This window comes from Denticeps clupeoides, chromosome 5, assembly GCF_900700375.1.
Source record: "Denticeps clupeoides chromosome 5, fDenClu1.1, whole genome shotgun sequence".
NCBI lineage: Eukaryota > Metazoa > Chordata > Actinopteri > Clupeiformes > Denticipitidae > Denticeps > Denticeps clupeoides.
The window spans coordinates 33,303,706-33,323,669 of NC_041711.1; the positions used below are offsets into that span (position 1 = coordinate 33,303,706).

The 19,964-nt window shown below is 44.9% G+C and overlaps 2 protein-coding genes across 3 annotated transcripts; both read right to left on the reverse strand.

The window, feature by feature from the left end:
- Positions 1-1,655: 1,655 nt before the first annotated feature.
- wdr26a (WD repeat domain 26a) lies at positions 1,656-11,515 on the reverse strand. Of its 2 annotated transcripts, XM_028981589.1 has the most exons (14): positions 10,982-11,514; positions 10,414-10,513; positions 10,241-10,297; positions 10,007-10,143; positions 9,686-9,783; positions 8,869-9,031; positions 8,586-8,724; positions 8,160-8,300; positions 6,577-6,696; positions 5,905-6,050; positions 5,745-5,823; positions 4,394-4,523; positions 3,714-3,908; positions 1,656-3,438 (listed from the first exon to the last, which is right to left on the reverse strand). In XM_028981589.1, the coding sequence occupies exons 1-14, from the start codon at positions 11,182-11,184 to the stop codon at positions 3,416-3,418; spliced, it is 1,731 nt and encodes a 576-aa protein (XP_028837422.1). In that variant the 5' UTR covers positions 11,185-11,514; the 3' UTR covers positions 1,656-3,415. The 2 variants fall into 2 exon arrangements, with proteins under 2 accessions (XP_028837422.1, XP_028837423.1); XM_028981590.1 differs by lacking the exons at positions 1,656-3,438; positions 4,394-4,523 and having other exon boundaries at positions 3,720-3,908; positions 10,982-11,515.
- A 6,000-nt stretch (positions 11,516-17,515) lies between these two features.
- On the reverse strand, positions 17,516-19,520 carry cnih4 (cornichon family member 4). The gene is made up of 5 exons (XM_028981177.1): positions 19,428-19,520; positions 18,990-19,058; positions 18,795-18,907; positions 18,556-18,696; positions 17,516-17,922 (listed from the first exon to the last, which is right to left on the reverse strand). Exons 1-5 carry the CDS (start codon positions 19,494-19,496, stop codon positions 17,895-17,897), a joined length of 420 nt encoding a protein of 139 aa, XP_028837010.1. The 5' UTR covers positions 19,497-19,520; the 3' UTR covers positions 17,516-17,894.
- Positions 19,521-19,964: the final 444 nt, after the last annotated feature.

Below are 19,964 nucleotides of genomic sequence, written 5' to 3' on the forward strand. Positions count from 1 at the left end.
ACAAGTGGAGTAAAAAAAAAAAAAAAATTATTAATTTATTAAACAGTTGATTAATTTCCCTTTTGTCATGGAAGGATACATATAACAACATTGTGTTCACCTTGTAAATATCTAACTGTGTGAAGGCTTTATTTTAAAGGGTATATAAATAGATTCACATGCATTTATATACATACACATAAAATAAATTATGTATACATATTGTTTATTCAGAAATGTTCCTGTTTTTCAATGAGAACAAAAAAATACTGAAAGGTAATAAATAATCATTGACATATTGACAAGATTGAAATACTGTATTCTAGTAGTGTGTAGAAACTTTGTGGAAAGCGCATTACAGTGATGAGTTTAATCAGCATTCTTTAAAACTACAAAAAAAAAAAAAGCAAATAGTAATGGTAATGGTAGTCCATTATGAAGAGCATAAAACAATTATATCTGTACATATCTAGCTATTTACAAAGTTTTCATGTATGAAATATACAATTCACAATAGTAACATAATCTGTGGGGCACTATGCTTTATAGGGGGACTTTTAATCTCTAATATCAAAGTTTGGTTGTGGGAGTGTCAACTGATTTGACATTAGGTGTTGGATGAATACTTTACTCAATTTTATTTAAGGTGAGAGGATGTGGTTTCATTTGTCCAGGTGCTTTTTTTGTATTTTCCTTACAATTTTATAAATACACCACAAATACATACATAATACATAAATTCCACATATTGACATGAAACTTGGTACAACTCTTCATCTTAGGTCTACATAATTTTCTCTTTAACACTTTCACCTCTTATCACTCTTTTCGCAGCCTTCCATCTTCCAATTCATGCCCATTATTTTTTCAGAGCAACAGTGGTTCACCAATTATCTCATCTCCCACTCCTTTTTCATCCATCCATCCATCCATCCTCCCATTCATTTTACAGAGCGACTGAGGTTATATTTTCCGGACACGACAAATACTACTGACAGTCTAATGAAGTTTTATATATATCCTAACAGGGTGGTAGTAGCCTAGTGGGTAAAACACTCGCCTATGAACCAGAAGACCCAGGTCCAAATCCCACTTACTACCATTGTGTCCCTGAGCAAGACACTTAACCCTGAGTGTCTCCAGGGGGGGACTGTCCCTGTAACTACTGACTGTAAGTCGCTTTGGAAAAGGGCGTCTGCTAAATGCTGTAAATGTAAACACGTTGTGGCCCCGCCCACGACCACTGTTGACATTAGCAGCATCATTCCAACATTTCAGCTGACACATCATGGCCCCGCCCCATGACGGTTGTTTATGTTAGCGATAGCATGATGGTATACTAATATTAGCATGCTAATATGCCAACAGGTCCCAAACATCACCCGGTGCGTAGTGGCCCATTGTGGCACAATAAGGCACTGAGGGACAATTTATTCCTCATCTTTACAGAAATGTATTTGGCTGCAATAATTATGAATAGACCAAGTATTACCAATTAATGTATTTGATTAAAATGTATTGTGTTTTTGAAACAAATACTTTAAATAAAATTTTAGGGTAAACATACAACCCGTGCTTCGTTTTAAAAAGAGGTAATCAGCTGGTTGAACTTTACGACAGGAGCTAGTTACTCATTACAATCTGTGCAAATACGGAACAGACAACATTCACTTTGATTCGATAAAACCCTGAATGCTTTATTGAAAATATGCGTACATAAGACTTCTCCTACACGATGTTACGTAACAGTACAATCACTTAAGAACACATCCATCAGAAGTTCACTCACTATCTGGAAACGTGCTCCTGCGCTTTGAACAGCTGGCCTTTAATCCAGCAAACAAAAGCAAGAAATTCACAAAAGAAACAAAACCAATAAATTAGCAATTAAAAAAGTTGCATAAGCCACGGTCAGATTATTACATTGTGGTCATTGAAATCAGTGTTTGAACTGCAGTGCATTGAGAGTTTGATCCACCTCTGTAAACACAACAGGTTTGGCTGGTGGAAGGGGGGTGGGAGGAGCTCGCCTGATGCAGGGGAGCCCCAAAAGAAAATTCCTATTTGCTCATTTCAGCCAGTCTGATAATACATGCTATGACATGGATATATAGCACATACTAACAAAAAAAATCACACCACCATATCAGGCAAAGAGTTTTCACTGCTGAAATAAGTAAAATCACAACTGTGTATCCAAACAGCTTAGACAGAAAACTTAGAAGGAAATAAAATGCAGACAGAAAATTACAGTAGCAAGTTGCCAAGTTTCATTTTTAATGCAATACAGGGAACAGGATAAAAAAAACAGAAGAAGCATAACACAGAACAGAAATAAGAATATAAAACAATTAAATTAGTAAAAATAAAAAAAATGTATGTAATTGATCTGTAGAGAAGAGCCATTACAAAGCTGATAAAAATGATAAGAGATTCAGAAGACTCACCCAAGATGAGGAAACACAGACAGACTGAAGACACTTACTGACAGGTGTGAGTGTGGGAGACAGGATTGAGGACAGGAAAAGGGAGTCGATCAGGGTGGGGTCTTCTATGTGAATGGCTGAATTCACTGCAGCTTCCGATTTACAAACAGCCAGGAAGTTCAAAGGGTTAAAATCCCAAATTCAATCCCTTGTCTAACCACTGTGCCTCATCTTAGCAAACAGGAGCTCCACCTTCATCTGGTACATTCATTAAGAGCACAACCAAACATGACTAAAGATAACATCTCATTTTTTCAGGAAATGCAAAAGAACAATTAGTAACTGGCTCCCTCGTGGTGACTGGAGGGGTCCTGATCGCTGTTAAAATGCCCGTGGGGGGTTAAAATCTGGACAAAAACAGGCATCATTTTCTGCTGGTGAATACAGTCCCACCCCTGAAAATATGCTCTCCCTCGCATACACTCACACGCACTCCAGAAAGTCTCCACTCATCCTCTCAACCTACCCATGATGCATCATCTCTTACTCAACGACCCTGTTCTCCTGCAGAGAAAGAAGCCAGCAAGCGCGAAGAAGAGCCTAAACGTTCCACTTAAAAGAATAATATTGATTACAGAACACACCGGTACGACAACCCAAACCTGATTCCCCGACTGGTCGACATCAATAAATAACAGCGGTAATAAATAATAAACTCGGGCGGCCTGGTTCAAGCGGCCTGGGGTAGGGAAAAGGTGCAAGGGTCACGATCCCGAAAAGGGACCTTGTGTCTTCACACAGGGCACGGAGCCAGATGGAGACATCAGACATTGCATGAGCCATACGGGTCCCTCCCCCCAAAGTGATTTATTATTATTTATTTTTTTAATCCCAAGCAGCCACATGGCGAACCTCCACAGAGATGTCTCAAAACATGGCGGTCACGGTCTCCTCCTTTGTTGGTGGTGTGCATCACTTTGATTATTTCAGTCCTTGCCCCCAAGTTACCATCAACTGTCCATGCTACTGCATTCTGGAGAGAGGGAGAGATAGAAATTCATCAAATGTTCATCATTCTTTTACTTAATCATTCAACATTTCTCAAATAATCATAAATGAATTAATCACTACCTAATGATTACTAGTATTGTTCTCTAAATGACAACTTGGGTATTGCTACTAAACAGTGTTTTATTTGTTCCAAACTTGATGACTATAAACATAATTCTGAAGACACTGTTGACTCTTTAGGCCAAGTATAGCACAATAGTTAATAATAATAAGCGATAATTAAAGAAAGACTCATACCACTGAGGCCCTCGGGGTCATGTGCATCCAGGACAGGGGCGGGACCCCAGATCCTCACAGTACCGTCATCTGACGCGCTGGCCATGAGGCCGGGCCACGCTGGGTTCCAGCTCACACAGTTGACCGTGCGCGTGTGGCCTGTCAGCTCTGCGATGGGCAGCTCGCTGCGCTTGTGCCAGATGTACACTTTGTGGTCTGGAAGCAGAAATTAGGATGAGACACCGGGCTAGACTGCAGCGCTGTGTGGACGACTGCAGCTCATGACCTCTAACCCTTCATAGTTCACTGCTCCCCCTGGTCACTGTGTCTCAAAGCATTTGGCTAGTTAACAAGGCAATCATTGGCAGGGAAATCAAACCGTGTCAGATATGGAGAATCATTATCTATAGTAAGGCCACACAGGGCCATCTGTTCCTGATCTCCACAGATCAGTGCTGCGCAGCCTTTCAACGCCTGGCCCAAACGTTAGGCGTTAGAACCAAACGGAGGCCCTGGACCAGGTGGCTGGGAACCAGGATTCTTGTAGTGCCTTGAAAGCCACCACACTGCACAGTGTACAGTTTTTACACCTCGACACCATGAATGCTTTGTTAATTACCTTCACTAGATCACAACCAAGCAGAGAACACAGTCGAGTAACTGAGGACCCTACTGAACAGTCTAAGAAGGAGCAGCCTTGCCTTCACTGCCACTGGCAATGAAATCTTCATTATGGCCTCCGAAACAGGAGTGGATGGTGTAGAAGCCCTGGGTCACACCCTGATACTTCCTGACCAGCACACGGTCCTGCAGGTCCCATAGATGTACTCCCTACACAGGTCAGGATGAGGTGAGACCATCAGACAGAACACTGGAAAATAGGAATTCTGTGCCATCTTTCTACTTACCTCTTCACCTTTATTTTGGAAAATATATAGGCTTATATAACAATCATCCACACTTCAGACCCTACAAAATACATTCGTTCCAGCGAAGTTGTGAAGAGAATAAACCATATAATCATTTGTTCTGTGACAACTGAAAAGTACTGGACTAAGGTCTCAGAAACCGCTGACAGTGACATTTTGTAAATGAAATGAGTCCAAACGTTTTCTCTCACTTTTTAACATAACATTTTATGTAAAGAGAAAATATTTTTTCTCAGTTCATCCAATAATCTGAACAAAACTTCTGTTCATAGCATCTAGAATCACTACAGATTGACAATTTTAGAAAACAAGAACTAAAATTTTACCAAATAATTATAGTTTGTGTTATTATAACTAAAACCTTTCAAATATATCAAATGGCATCACCAACTCCCTCAATACCTGGTTTTAATCATATTGCATTGTTTTAAAATGAATTATTAAAATTCTTTGCCCTGTTATTAGCAAAGTTTCTTCAGGTGTCTGTTTTAATCTCCTGCTTCATACATTTAGTTCATACTCATCCTATAATTTCAGGCACCTCCAGGCCAAATATCTACTCTGGGTTTTAGTGCTTTCATTCACGCTGGCCCATGCATCTACAATTTTCTACCATATCTATAGCATTGACTTTTTGTTGGGTACTACAAGGTGTTCTAGAGTCCTCAGACTAAATTTTCCACACATGCCCAAGTCTTTTGCAAAGCACTGTATGTGTTTTGAAACAGTAGAGGATGCATTAACATGAGATGATGCTATTTTTTTTAATGTTCATTTTATTTTACTTTCCACTACATTTTGTTCAGTTAATGTGGGAAACAAAACTACATTAAATAAACCAGATGGGACCCTGATGCTTTCTCTTCATAACGAAGAGTATTTAGTGCCAGGCCAAGTTAGTGGAAAAAAAACTATGGAAACACAAAGCAATTTAAATGGTCACCACTATATCACTGTCTACTGGATGTACTGTACTGTATGCCTGAAAATATGAGTAATATTTAAGTGGAAATCGTGTTTCTAGAGCTAATGAATAATAGCGTTCTTTGGAAAGGAGGTTGCATGGGCTTGCATGCTTACTGTCTATCTCTTCTGATAGCAGCCTTGAAATGCAGGTACCTACCTGAGTTGCTACATTTAACAAAGCTAATCGGCCACTCTTTGATACGGTGAAGGACATTATAGGATGATCCTCCTGAACTCTGAAAGGTCAAACAAACTTCGAGTTACTTTCCGGGTCACCCGAAGTGAGCCGAGACACAATAGCCGTACGACACACCTACATGTTTCTGTCGGTGAGATCTTCAAAGTTGTAGCCACGGACACGCTGGTGAGTGTCCGATGCCAACACAGTTCTACCATCGTTGGAGCACCACAGACACTGCACCCGCACACCCTCCCAAGAATCAAGAAGGTTTCCATCCAAGTCCTGGTAAGCAATTGATCAACAAACTAGTAAAAAGCTTTAAAAATTATACACAAATTATACAACAGTCAAAGGTTTGGACACACCTACGCTGTGGTGGTTGGGCTTTTTGAAGAATTTAGTATTTGTTGCATCAGGAGAAAGTGAAGTATGTTTAATGAATCTATTTTTACGTTCATGACTGCTTTGTTCACTATGTCATCATCAAAAGTTGCTTCATGAGATGCTCAATTACATCAGTGAATGATAAGAAGGTGTTCGGCATGAACCTTCAGATTGTTGGAAAACCATCACTGAGTGTGAAGTGCAGCAATCACAGCAAAGCTCCCAACTTTGGAGAAACCTTTTGTCTTGTTTGCTATACTACATGACCTTACGTGTATTATTTCATAGTCCTGTGTTTTCAGCTTTGTTCTATAATAAAAAAAAATGCAAGACCAACGAAAATAAAATAAACATTTCACTGGTAGTGTACCATAAAAGCTACATACCAAGTAACATGAATGATGGTTGGAAATAATTGACTCACACACTGATAGAACTGGCCTCTCTGGCCTCCGGTGACAAATCGCTTGCCATCTGGGTTCCAGGCAACACTTGTCAAGCTGTCCTCATGTGACTGACTCATTTTTGTCCTCAGTTCTCCCGTCTGAAAACACAATTTCAATCATGTAGTGGAAAGTCTGCCAGCAAACAATGCTCAGCATCAAAATTGTGGGGTTTGAGTAATCAGAGAGCACAAAATTATTAAACCAATTTGTTGTCCTAAAACTATAAAACAATACTTTTGCATTCTAGTTAGTGCTAGCCAATGATTAAATATATTTCAATCATGATTAATCATATGCGTATGTGCAATTAGTCACATAGTTGTTAAAACTATGCTATTGTTAAAAACAATAGCATAACCGTACATTGAAATATGAACTGCGCTATGTGTAGTATACTTATAGATGAGTGTCCTCACAGAGATTTATATTTGGTCAAAAAAATCTGCACCGCTTTTGGAACCAGGACTATTACCACTACTACTACCATTATTATGATAGTATGTCATATACACCATATACTAAAGATATATACACACTGCTATAGTCATATTGCTGCTACTTGCGTACACAGTGCGTACACACTGCACAAAATAATACATTATTTTATATATAAAATAATTTTTCCTTCGTTTAGCACTTAATCTCCGAGCTCAAAAACTCAAAATCTATAAAAATCGAACGAGAATTGCTGGTGTCTTCCTCCTGTAAGTCGCTTTGGATAAAAGCGTCTGCAAAATAAAGTAAAGTACTTGTCTGCCTGGTTTGGCTAGTTTGTCCCGACCTGCACTATATTATGGGTCGGTGCACAATGTCCTTTGTCATGTTTTGTGTTGTGTGTTGCTCCATTTGCACATCATGTCTTTTTGCACACTGTGAACGTCTCTTCACCCCGTTCTCTTCACGCCAGCGTCGCTGCAGCTGCCTCCCCAACGGGTCACCAACGCTCCAGTCTCTCGCTCACTGTCTCCAGCCAACCCAGCGTGCATCTTCCAGCAGCAACCCCGACATTAACCAATGGAGCAGAGTCAGCGGTTGCAAAAATAATTGCAGCCGTTGTGACTTTATAGTCACATTTTTTCAAATCGTGGTTTCGGTTAAACTTTGATAAATCGGTCAGCCCTATATGACAAGATAGAAAAATAGAAAAAACAAGAAGTTCCCACCCAAGTCATGGATGCCCATGACATGTTTAAGCAGCTGAAAAAAAAACCTTCTAGTTCCCTGCAAATTTTCCCTGCAAATAGAGGATTTCAACTAAACATCGAAACGAAGAGCTCCAAGCCGCTGTATCCGTGCACAGCGCCGGAGTTTTCTGTTTGCCATTTGTCTTCTGTTCTGGATCATGTGAGACACGTAATAGCGTCCATGCCAAGCCAGTACTGTTCAACATACCACCCCTCCTGCCACACAAGATTTATATGTGTGCGTATTCCCTGGACGCCTGTCATGGCTGCCCACTGCTCACTACGGGTGATGGGTTAAAAGCAGAAGATGCATTTCATTGTGTGCACCGTGTGCTGTGCTGCAGTGTCAATGACCATCGCTGCACTTCAACTCGTACCTGCACATTCCAGAGCCAGAGCTCTGAGCAGTCGTCTGGGCCACAGGCAATCAGGTAGGTGTCCTCAGGGCTCCAGGCCAAGTACGATACGCCATAGGCATGCCCCTCCAGTGTCTTTAGCTGCTTCAGCTGATGGGTCTCCTGTAAAAGACAGGTCTCGTCAAGCCTAAGGTCAATGCAAAATTCTTACAGGCGGCTCCATTTTTAATTATTCATTAAAAATGTAAACACCATCACACTGCAAATACACATCCAGTCAGGTAATAGGCTGACTAGAAGTCTTTACTGTTACTTTTACAGGAACAATGAAAACTGTTTGGTAGCATAATAATTCAGGACATAAAATAAAGAAACAATATAGAGAAAAATATACAAAAAATATCAATATACACAAAACAAATGCAAAGCTATTTTTTATTTACTCACTTTGTCAACATGCCAAACAATAACAGTTGTGTCTTTGGATCCGGTCGCCAGTTTGGTGCCATCATTGGAGAATTTGCAGAACCAGACCTCGTTGCAATGCTCCGTCAAGACCTGCTGGGTGTAGCATGGGAACTGATTCCTGGAGATAACCAGGGCAAATAGGCACATTAGGATGGCCATCTGGAGAGGTTCTGCAGCCATAACAAGCCAGGCGCTCCCAAACATACAACTGGAAGTGGGTGACCTGTGAATTTCTGTGTGCAAACAGATGGAGCCACCCTACCGACTGCAGACGTGGTCCAGGAGCAGCGACACAGGAGCAGCGTCCAGGCTGCTGTCCAGCTTGGTGTTGTGGTAGAGGCAGCGGTCCCTCTGCAGCTCCACCGCCTGCCGAAGCAGGGTCTGTAGCCTATGTGGGGGGAGCATCACAGTCGGGGGCAGGTATGCTACAGCAGAGAGAGACACAAAGGCAAGTAGTCAAGCAGTGGGCATATTTAAATAACTGGATTTTCTAATCATATTAACCTAAAGAGATAAACATGACAAGTGAAAATAGGCACATTTCAAAATATCCATTCCATGCAAAACAGAGACTACAAGATGTTCTTAAGCCCATGTAACATTCCAGACACACAAATTGTAGTAAAAATCTACAAGTTGCAATGTTAATCTTAAATTATGTTAAGGTTAACGCCAGGTGATGTTTGTTATGGGCTATAAATGATTGGTGAACAATTATCCATAATTCATGTCATTGTATTTCACTAACAAGTACAGGGTGGCAGTAGCCTAGCTGGTAGCACACTCGCCTATGAACCAGAAGTCCCAGGTTCAAACCCCACTTACTACCATCGTGTCCCTGAGCAAGACACTTAACCCATGAGTGTCTCCGGGGGGGACTGTCCCTGTCACTACTGATTGTAAGTCGCGCTGGATAAGGGCGTCTGGTGAATGCTGTAAATGGAAATGAACCTCGCTTATAATGAGGTTGAGTAATTCCTTTCCCATTCCTCAGCCGCCATGCATTATCAACACCCAAATCTACTCTTGAAATGATAAACGAGGGCCAGTGAGAGTGCGCTCGTGTTGAAGGCACTCACTCTGCAGCTTGTCGAGCAGTTCAGAGCGAGAAGCCGTGCCTTTGCCCTCCCACTCGGCCTTAGCTCGCAGGTCCTCTGGGTGGCTACACATCAGATACCTGAAAACACAGGAAGTGGCAAGCAGTCGACCAGAAGCCCTTTCCAACCATGCTACATCCAAGCACAACCATAGACAGGTCCGCGCTGTACATCCTGGTCACTTACATGGTTCCAATAAAGCAGCGGTTACACAGTCAGCTACCCAATACATTACTCTTCACTTGCGTTTCAGTGCTGAAGAAAAAATGTTTCAGGAGCATTGAATGCACACAGCAATGGTACCCGCTGAGAAGGTGGATCCGCTCCGTGTTGTACTTGAGCGGTGTGAGTTCAGCCCGCAGAACCTGCAGAGCCTCCAGCGCCCTCCCGTCCTCCAAGTACTCGAGGTACTTCTGCTGCAGGAGAAGAAACTTCATGCACTGCGACGAGAAGATGGGGTGAAATCATGAGGTCTGCACACAGAGGACAACTGGAAACAACCCCCATCCGAAACAGGTTAAACTCGCATGGACTTACCACGACAGCACCAGGAGAATGCATCAGTGCTTTGAGTTCATTGAGGTCACTCTCAGCCTGTTTTGGGTGGGGTGAAAAAATGCATTATCTATACAGAAACGGCGAGTAAAGCAGAGTTCACGACAAGTCGAACGATCACCGAGGGGGTGTCACAGGATATCGCAGATCTTCACCTTCTCCCACTCCCCTTCCATGACGTGGCTACGGAACTTGGTGGCAGCGGGGTGCTCCAGCCTGCAACCCGACTCCTGCATCAAGAGGTCCACCGTCTGGCTGCAGAGAACGGACAGAGACGCTCAGGTTTAGCTACAGAACCGGGATCGCGCTACACGCGGACCACTTTTTAAGGGGCAGTGCTGGCGTAGCGGTTAAGGAAGCGGCCCCGTAATCAGAAGGTTGCCGGTTCGAATCCCGATCTGCCCCACACACTGCTCGCCGGGCGCCTGTCACGGTGCCCATTGCTCACTCAGGCTGATGGGTTAAATGCAGAGGCCAAATTTCACCGTGTGCACCGTGTGCTGTGCTGCAATCACTTCACTTTACATACAGATTCACTTTTTGAGAAGGGGGAGGGGAGGAAAAACATGCAAATTAGATGTTCAGGAGACACAGCAGATCGATTTCACTTGACTGGGTCAACTATCACGACGGAGGCTTAAGTGATCCCTGGATGTGACCCGATGGCTCGGGTGGGTTTTAAATGTCGCGTCTTACGAACACCAACATGGCAGCCGGACTCACCCCAGCCCCAGATCGTGGAGATGCTGCCCGATCAGCCGGACGACGTCCTCCTCCGGCAGCGAGAGCCGCTTCTGCTTCTTCAGCGCGGAGCCGCCGTCGCCGGACGCGGCCGTCAGCCCGTTCGAGTGCGTCCCTTCCGCGCAGGACGCGTCCCCGTTCCGCGCCTCCGCGTCGGACCCCTGTCCTGCCCCGTTGGCCTGCATGTCGCGCCCGTGTGGGCGACAGGCGAGCGCAGGAGTCCTGGCCGAGTACCCGCTCCCTCCCGCTCCCTCCGCCGCCGACGCTCGGGGCTTCTTCCGCGGGGGCGGCGAAGCTCCGCCGGTCTCCGAGTCGGAAGAGGAGGACGCGGCGGCCAGAGTTGTCTCGCCGGGACGTCTGAGGACGGGACGGGGGACACGGGAGCCAGACAGCTCGCTGCTCGCTGTCCGCTCTTGTTATTGTTGCTCCCAGAACAGCTGCAGCCCCATTATAGGAGACGGCGCAGTGACGTCACCGGAAATTCCTGCACCACCTGGCGTCCGGGTCACGAACAGCCCGACACGTCCAACTCTGCCTCGTTGCAGGTCGGAAAGCCCCGCCCACGACCAGCCCCGTCCACGACTAGCCCCGCCCACTCCTTCTTGATTGGTCGGAAGATTCCAGATTCAAGACTGGTTTGTTGTCAGGACAACAGTATACACAGTACACCGTGTATTGAAATGATGTTTCACACAGACCCCTCCCCCCATAATAAAATAAATATATATACAGTCCAGGCCAAAAGTCTGGAGACACCTTCTCATTCAACGTGTTTTCTTTATTTTCATGACTATTTACGTTGGTAGATTCTCACTGAAGGCATCAGAACTATGAATGAACACATGTGGAGTTATGTACTTAACAAAAAAAAGGTGAAATAAGTGAAAACATGTTTTATATTCTAGTTTCTTTGCTCTGGTTACTGCTTTACACACTCTTGGCATTCTCTCGATGAGCTTCAAGAGGTCGTCACCTGAAATGCTTCTCCAACAGTCTTGAAGGAGTTCCCAGAGGTGTTTAGCACTTGTTGGTCCAGCTCGCCCCAAACCATCTGGATTGGGTTCAGGTCCGATGACTGTGGAGGCCAGGTCTCCACTTTTTGTCAAGTACATCAACTAAAATCAGCTAAAACCTGATCTGATTTCTCCTTTTTTGGCATCTTGTCCAAAATGTAATTCATCTCATCATTTCAATTGAATCTGTTGTCTAGTACATTCTCACGACGTGGCCTGTGGAATAAGGGTCTCAGTAGTTTGTGGTTCTGCCTCAAAGCCAGCATTGTTGGCAACATGTTGCCGAGAGCCTGTGCCCCACTTTCAGCCTTACTTGCAGGGCAAAGATAAAGGAACAAGTGAAAGTGAAGTGATGGTCATTGTGAAACACTGCAGCACAGCACGCGGTGACACAACGAAATGTGTCCTCTGCTTTTAACCCGTCGCCCTTGGTGAGCAGTGGGCAGCCACGACAGGCGCCCGGGGAAATTGTTTACACTTGATGTGACTACATTCACCCTAGGAGGGGACGTTATGGTACAAATATGGCCGTTCGAACGTAAATGTGACACAAATGTGAGGTTGTTTACTCTGACAGTCCAACAGGCTGCCAGGCTAATTTGAAAGTTCCTCAAGCTTCACTATCTGGAGAGAAGCACTCAAGCAAGACTTTCTGAATGTGAAAAGCATGAACAAGATGTATCTGCATCTTGCGATTGGTTTAGCTCTGAATTATGTCAGATAATGAAAATCTGTGATGGAGTGGCATGATTGTCGCTAAGCTTCAGCGCTGAGAAGCACCGCACGGGAGTCTTTTTTTTACAGATGTTGAATGAAATTATGTTAAGCTGTACAGATTTATATCCGTACCATAATGAGTCAGTGTCTGTCAAACACACAAAAAGAGATCAAAGACCTTCATGCAGATCCATGGAGACTTATACATGCTAAAGAATACTGCAAATGTCTGATGTCTCCATCTGGCCCCGTGCCCTGTGTGAAGACACAAGGTCCCTTTTCGGGATCGTGACCCTTGCACCTTTTCCCTACCCCAGGCCGCTTGAACCAGGCCGCCCGAGTTCATTATTTATTACTGCTGTTATTTATTGATGTCGACCAGTCGGGGAATCAGGTTTGGGTTGTCGTACCGGTGTGTTCTGTAATCAATATTATTCTTTTAAGTGGAACGTTTAGGCTCTTCCACAGACGGAGTGTCCCCACGGCCGCTGAAGGCCCGCTTTGCAGAGCTGCAAAATCCTCTGCAGCACATCTTCAACCAGAGCTTGGAGTGCGGGTAGGTCCCTCAGTTTCGTAAAACATCCCGCATTATCCCAGAACTCATCCCGGAGACTCGAACGACTACACACGATGAAACTCGGAACTGTCACAAATCCAAGGAAAGTGGAGGACCCAGGCGCAGGTTTAATGCTATTACAGGACAAACCAACAATTAGGAATCAACTTTGGGGAAGGGGACGTGGAGACGGGAAAGATTCACACACTCGTGAAACACTCCCCACACGACCACAACTGTAAATGCAAAACACGACTGTTAACACGTAGCTGTGACCCTGAGTCCCACAGACTCGCCGAACCCACTGGCGTCCACCGCACCGGTCCACGGCAGGACAGTCACGCGGACTCAAACCACTACCCACCACATGGTGGTGCACACGGGGAAGCCCACAGCAGGCCCAGCCTCAGCCATGGTCAAACCCAAAAACACCCAGACCAGAGACCAGTGACAGAGACCGTAGAACAAGACCAGATCCGGAACGTTCCTTTACAGGGAGGGAGACGGGCGCGGGGAACTAGGCGGGGCGCGGCCTGCGCTTAGTGCGCCCGGGGTGATGACGTTACAGGAACGCTGGAACGCAGGGACGACACTGTTATTGTCAAGCGTATGAAGAATTGGACAGGACGGGGAATACAGGACGCTAATCCAGGATTTTGTGTCATGGTGTCACTGCGCCTTCATATGAATTAAAAAAAGGAGGTGATGGTGGATTTCAGGCGGTCCAGGCCTCACCATGAGGCCAGTAATAATAAAAGGGGCACGTGTAGAGATTGAAGTGTAGAGATTGTGCAGATACGTTGCGTCTTGTTACAATAGACACAACACACGCCACACGCCACACAGTAAAAATGTCTTCGTATTGCACTATGACCAACGATAAATAACTGTACATAACAGGAGCAGTGAGGTGCATCATTTAAAAAAGTGTGTGAGGTGATAATGGTTGTTTTGGGGGGACGTCCAGAGTTTAATAGAAGGACAGCTTGACGTTCCTCCTCTGTGTCCTCTGTGGCTGAGTTCAGGGGGTGTGAGGGGTCTCGGATGACCTCGAGTGGCAGCCTGCAGGTCTGCTGGTCACAGATGTGTGATAAGCATCTCGCAGGCAGTCCAATAATCCTGCAGCAACGCTGACGGTGCTCTGTAACCGATTTCTGTTCTGCATACTGGTGGAATGGAACCAGCAGATGATGGAGAATGATATGACGCTCTCTATGAAGGAGTAGAAAATGTCTTCTCTGAGCTTCGTGAGGAGGTATTGCCGCTGATGACGTAGGTGCCCAGGTATTTATACTCCTTGACCAGCTCTGTTGGTTTCCTGTGGATGGAGGGGGTAACTGCTGCAGAAAAAATGCAGCTAGTCCAACATCCACAGGATTGTCTGCATGTCCAGATGGAAGTTGGAGGAACGTTTGTTAGCCAGGATGTGGGGTTGCAGAGTGTTGATAGCTGAGGAGGAGTTGGGCTGCTCCTGGTGTCTATGATGAAAGATTTTGCATCATCAGAACCTCTGTCTGAGCGATATACAAATTGAAATGGGTCCATCTGTGAGTTGGTGGTTCTGATTATGGGTTTTTTTATGACCTTCTCCGTGGCTTTCATCAGAATAGAGGTAAGAGCCACAGGCCGAAGGTAATTCAGGGCTTTGATTTAGCTTTTTTGTGGGAATGGGGATGATTGTGGACTGCTTCCAGAGTTGGGGAACTCTGTCCAGTCCATGGAGCTCTGGAACAAGGTCTGAAAGACGCCGCCTAGTTGCTGAGCTGAGCAGATGTGGTCTGGGCTGGGTGAGCTTCTCTCTCTAGTGCCCCTGAGGGCTCTCACAACATGCAGATTCCGAGCCAGTAAAGAAGATCCCGTTTCTTTTTGTTTAGGACACCCTTGAGTTTTTTAGTGATCCATTTGTTGTTAGGCTGACTTCCTTCAACATCTGCAAAAAAACCCACCTGGAGATGTTTTACCACAGTGGCGAGCACCCTATTAGATGCAGTGGGCTTCTGGACGTAATGGTGAGGAAGGTGGGCTCGGTGGGCTCGGTTGTCGACACAGAACTGGAAAATTCGATGTATGCTGAGCAAGCTCCTGTCAAGCGTGGACAATCCACTGCATCCCCTGCACAACATCATCCAGACAGAGAAGCAGCTTCAGCGACAAGAACACCTGCATCAGGTGAGCTCCTCCCTTCCTTCCACCAGCCAAACCTGTTCTGTTCACAAGAGGCGGGTCCAACTCACAACTCACTGCAGTTCACACACTGAGTAGAAGAAGTCTTATGTACGCATATTTCGCATATTTTTTATTTACACGGATTGTAATGAGTAACTAGCTCCTGTCTTAAAGTTCAACCAGCTGCTTCCTTCTTTGACTTATTTTCTTGTCAGGTTGGTTGTATGTTTTACCCATAATTTCTATAAGAAGTGTTCAGCTCATCTCTCTCTGTCAGTGGATCTCCAGCTTCCTAACCAGGAGACCACAGGCAGTAAGGATGAGTGGACATGTCTCAGCCTCCATCACCCTCAGCACTGGAACCCCCCAGGGCTGTGTTTTGAGCCCCCTGCTGTACTCCCTGTACACATACGACTGTGCAGCCACTACTAACTCCACCACCATCATCAAGTTTGCTGATGACACTGTCGTGGTGGGCCTGATCTCTGACAACGATGAGACGGCCTACCTGGAGGAGGAACTGGTGCCAGAGGAACAATCTCCACCTGAACGTCAGCAAGACAAAGGAGTTAATAGTGGACTTCAGTACAAAGCAGGAGAGGACCTACCAGACCCCTGTCATCAACAGGAGCCCAGTGGAGAGAGTGGACAGCTTCCGTTACCTCGGTGTTAACATCACGCAGGACCTGTCATGGTCCTGTCACATCAACACCGTGGTGAAAAAGGCCCGGCAGCGTCTCTACCACCTCAGACGCCTGAGAGACTTCAGACTGCCCTCCAAGGTGCTCAGGAACTTCTACTCCTGCACCATAGAGAGCATCCTGACGGGAAATATCTCAACCTGGTTCGGGAACAGCACCATGAAGGACAGGCGAGCCCTACAGAGGGTGGTTCAATCAGCTGAACGCATCATCTCCCTCCCTGACCTTCAATCCATCTACAGCAAACGGTGCTGTTCCAGGGCCAGGAAGATAGTGAAGGACCTCAGTCCCCCCTGAAGTCCAACACAGAGAGAATGAGGAGGAGCTTCATCCTGCAGGCTATACAAGCTCTCAACCACATCGACACTTCATAAGACAGAACTCTAATACACTCCAGCACTTTCACTTTCATTCACTCTGGGCTCTGCACAAAATCACTTTACTCTTTTTTTTATACATTGTCTTTCACTCATTTGCACACCTTCACCCTACCTGTTACACATATTTTATGTTTAAGATGTAAAAGTGTAATATTTGGTTATGTTTGCAATATTTGCATATTGGTCTTCATTGTAAACTTGCAATATTTGCAATACTGTGGTCTGTAGCAGTCGCTAAAGCATTTCACTGCATATCATAGCGTGTATGACTATGTATGTATGTGACTATGTATGTGACATGAATTCTGAAAATATGAGGAAACAGATCGTTTTACCCTCAATGTCACATTTATTTAAGAAACTCCACATATTGAAAGAGAAAAAAAAAAACACACTTGAACTGATGACAAGATCACAAACCTCTCCCCAGTTAACATACTGCTGTGGTGCTACAAATGTAGCTTGAACCCCTAAAACCAAAACAGCTTAATACTGATGTTCAAAAAAAAAAAAAAGCGGTCATCATGGGAGAACATTGTTTACCACGTCCTGATTCACCCCTGAGCATAGTGCTTTCTGTTCTTATATAGCCTAGTGTGTTTAAAGAGAAGCACAGGCTCTCTGAACACTATTAATTTACACCGTTACATCAAACAGTAAACAGTAAAGTATGTCTGAAATGTCGGCAGTAAGACAAACTCAACATACACAGCCAAGGAAATGAGGTCATGGTACTAGTACGTGCATTTGAATGTAAATGTGACATGAATGTGAATGTTTGCCAGCCTTATTCGACATGTCACTGCCTGGTGTGTATGCTGTTTTCCTATTTATGGTTCTGTTGACTCGCGACTGTCACCACATATCGTTTTTATTGATTTATATGATCTTTTGTAAAAGGCGACGGATTCCAGACGCTTTACTAACCGTGGAGGGAATTTGCTGAGAGAGGAGGAACATGAACAGTGCACACGAGTAAACAATCCCTGCAACAGTTAGATGTATTGGCATGTTGCGATTGGCTGTACAGTGAAGGGTCAGCCAATGAAAATCTGATATGGAGTGGCGTGATTGGCGCTCTGCTTCAGCCCCGAGAAGCACCGCATTGGAGTCTTGTGGCAGATGTTGAATAAAATTATGATAAAACAAACTTAAAATATGACAGTCTTACACACATCAAAGAACAGACCCTCAAGCGAATCCATGGAGACCAAGGCGTGTCATTAACATGAATCCTGATGGTGGAGTGCAGAAGGAATGCTGATGGAGGTGGGTGGGTAGGTAGGTGAGAAGTTATGCATTCATATTTATCACAGCGCAAAGACAGTTTGTGAATTGGCAGTTAGGGTCCCATCAGGAAAGTCAGTCGTTAATCAGCGCCAGGATCATGCTGCAATAGGGGGAAAAAAAGGATGACATAAGGGTACAAATTCTAGATCAGAGTGTCTGAGCTGCTGCTCTCTGAACAGTAAGGCAAAATGGTCAAAGCTCACTTCAAGTCAAGTCAGCTTTATTGTCAATTCTGCCACATGTACAGGACATGCCGAGAATTGAAATTACGTTACTCTCTGACCCATACAAGTAACATTAAATACAAAAACAGTAACATTGTATTTATACTTTGTATTCAATTTAAAAAAAAAAAAAACAAAACACAATATACAATTTTAAAAACACCATATACAAATAAGGGCACATGGTGGAGAGTGCAAAACCAGGAGAATGCAAAACCAATAGTGCAACAGAGGTAAGTTTAAAGTGACGAAGTGACAAGTGAGGTAGTTGGCAGGTACTTTCTACCTATCACCATTTCTAGCCACTGCAGCGCCACAGACAGGCAAGGGGAAATCATATTAATGTTAGATAATCTCTCAAAGTGAAATTTTCATGATAGTCACACTCCTTTAACAATATTTTTAGTTGGTAGGTGGTAACCAATACTAGTGTTTTTATTCAGGTCACTGTATTTGAAATGGTTATACTGAAAGCGGCCATTGTTTTGAGAGTTATGAACAGAACTCACCTGTAGAGATAAATGAAGAAGCAGAGGAGGTGAAAGCCCAGTTTAATCATGGCCTCCTTCATGTGGGTCTTCAACTGGCCCCGGTTATGAATCTCAGTGGGATCAAATACACCCATGTTACCCATGGGCACCTTCAGAAACCTACAAGGTAAATAAACGCAGAGGGACATCGGTGGCAGGACAACATTGATTCTGCTGCAGAACGACTCCGGTCTGGTGCCAGGTAAGTGCGTGCGCACCTGTAGACGTTCCAGGAAGCAACGGGCAGGTTGAGGAGGAAGACGAACCAGTGCATGGACACCAGCATGAGCACAGTGGCTAAAGCCTGACCGATCAGCTCCGGCACGATCCACTGCGGCGACACAGAAACATCAGACTCAGCATCGACTTGACGGCGCACCGCGATGGCCGTGCAACCGCGGGGCAACACTCACTTTGTTCAACTTGGAGCAGCAGGCCCGAGCATTTATGTAGTCACACTCCAAGTCGGAAAGAGTGATAATCTACACAGCGAGTTAAGAACTTTTGTTTACTTGCATATTGCTCTTCTCTCGCACAGTCCACTTTCTGCTGTGACAGTGTAAATTTCCCACTTCTGTGACTAATAAAGGATCATCTTGTTTTATACTATATATTAATTCAACAAGTAGCGGAGACGCACTTCTGCTCAGCATGCAACCCAGCACTTAAACGAACTCGCGGTGCTTCCCTCGAACAAGCCGCAAAAGCGAATATATTCCGAGACCAATAGACACGTCGAGCTCGGCGTCTACAGTCAAAAATAAAATAAATAAAGAACCAACTACGACGGTGAACCACGAATGCACCTACAGCACCGACCAGGCCCGCCCGAACACGCCGGGAAAGGATACGAAGTACACGGAGAGGAAAATCAAAGCGCAACAGTCGACGAGCGACAGGATGAACACCGCCGCCTCCATCTTTAAACTTCCGCGTTCGTGACAGCTTCCGGCCGCTTAAAGCCCGCGGCGCCGCGTAACGCGGGCGCCACCTACCGGCCAGGCGCCGCACGGCATCTCACGACATTTCCATTTACGGCATTTACCAGACGCCCTTATCCAGAGCGCCTTATAGTCAGTAGTGACAGGGACAGTCCCCCCCTGGAGACACTCAGGGTTTTGCTAAGTGTCTTGCTCAGGGACACGATGGTAGTAAGTGGGGTTTGAACCTGGGTCTTCTGGTTCATAGGCGAGTGTGTTACCCACTAGGCTACTACCACCATTTCCCCACCAGCTTCTCCAAATCCAGGCTGACCCAACAGCCAGAGGTTCGAGCGCCATACTGTTAACGTTTGCCTTTTTTTGGACCATTTGTAATAATGTAGTCGTATTAAACTACCAGCAAATTGTACTACTATGCAAAATTGCCGTATCTGTTTCAGTCCGTGT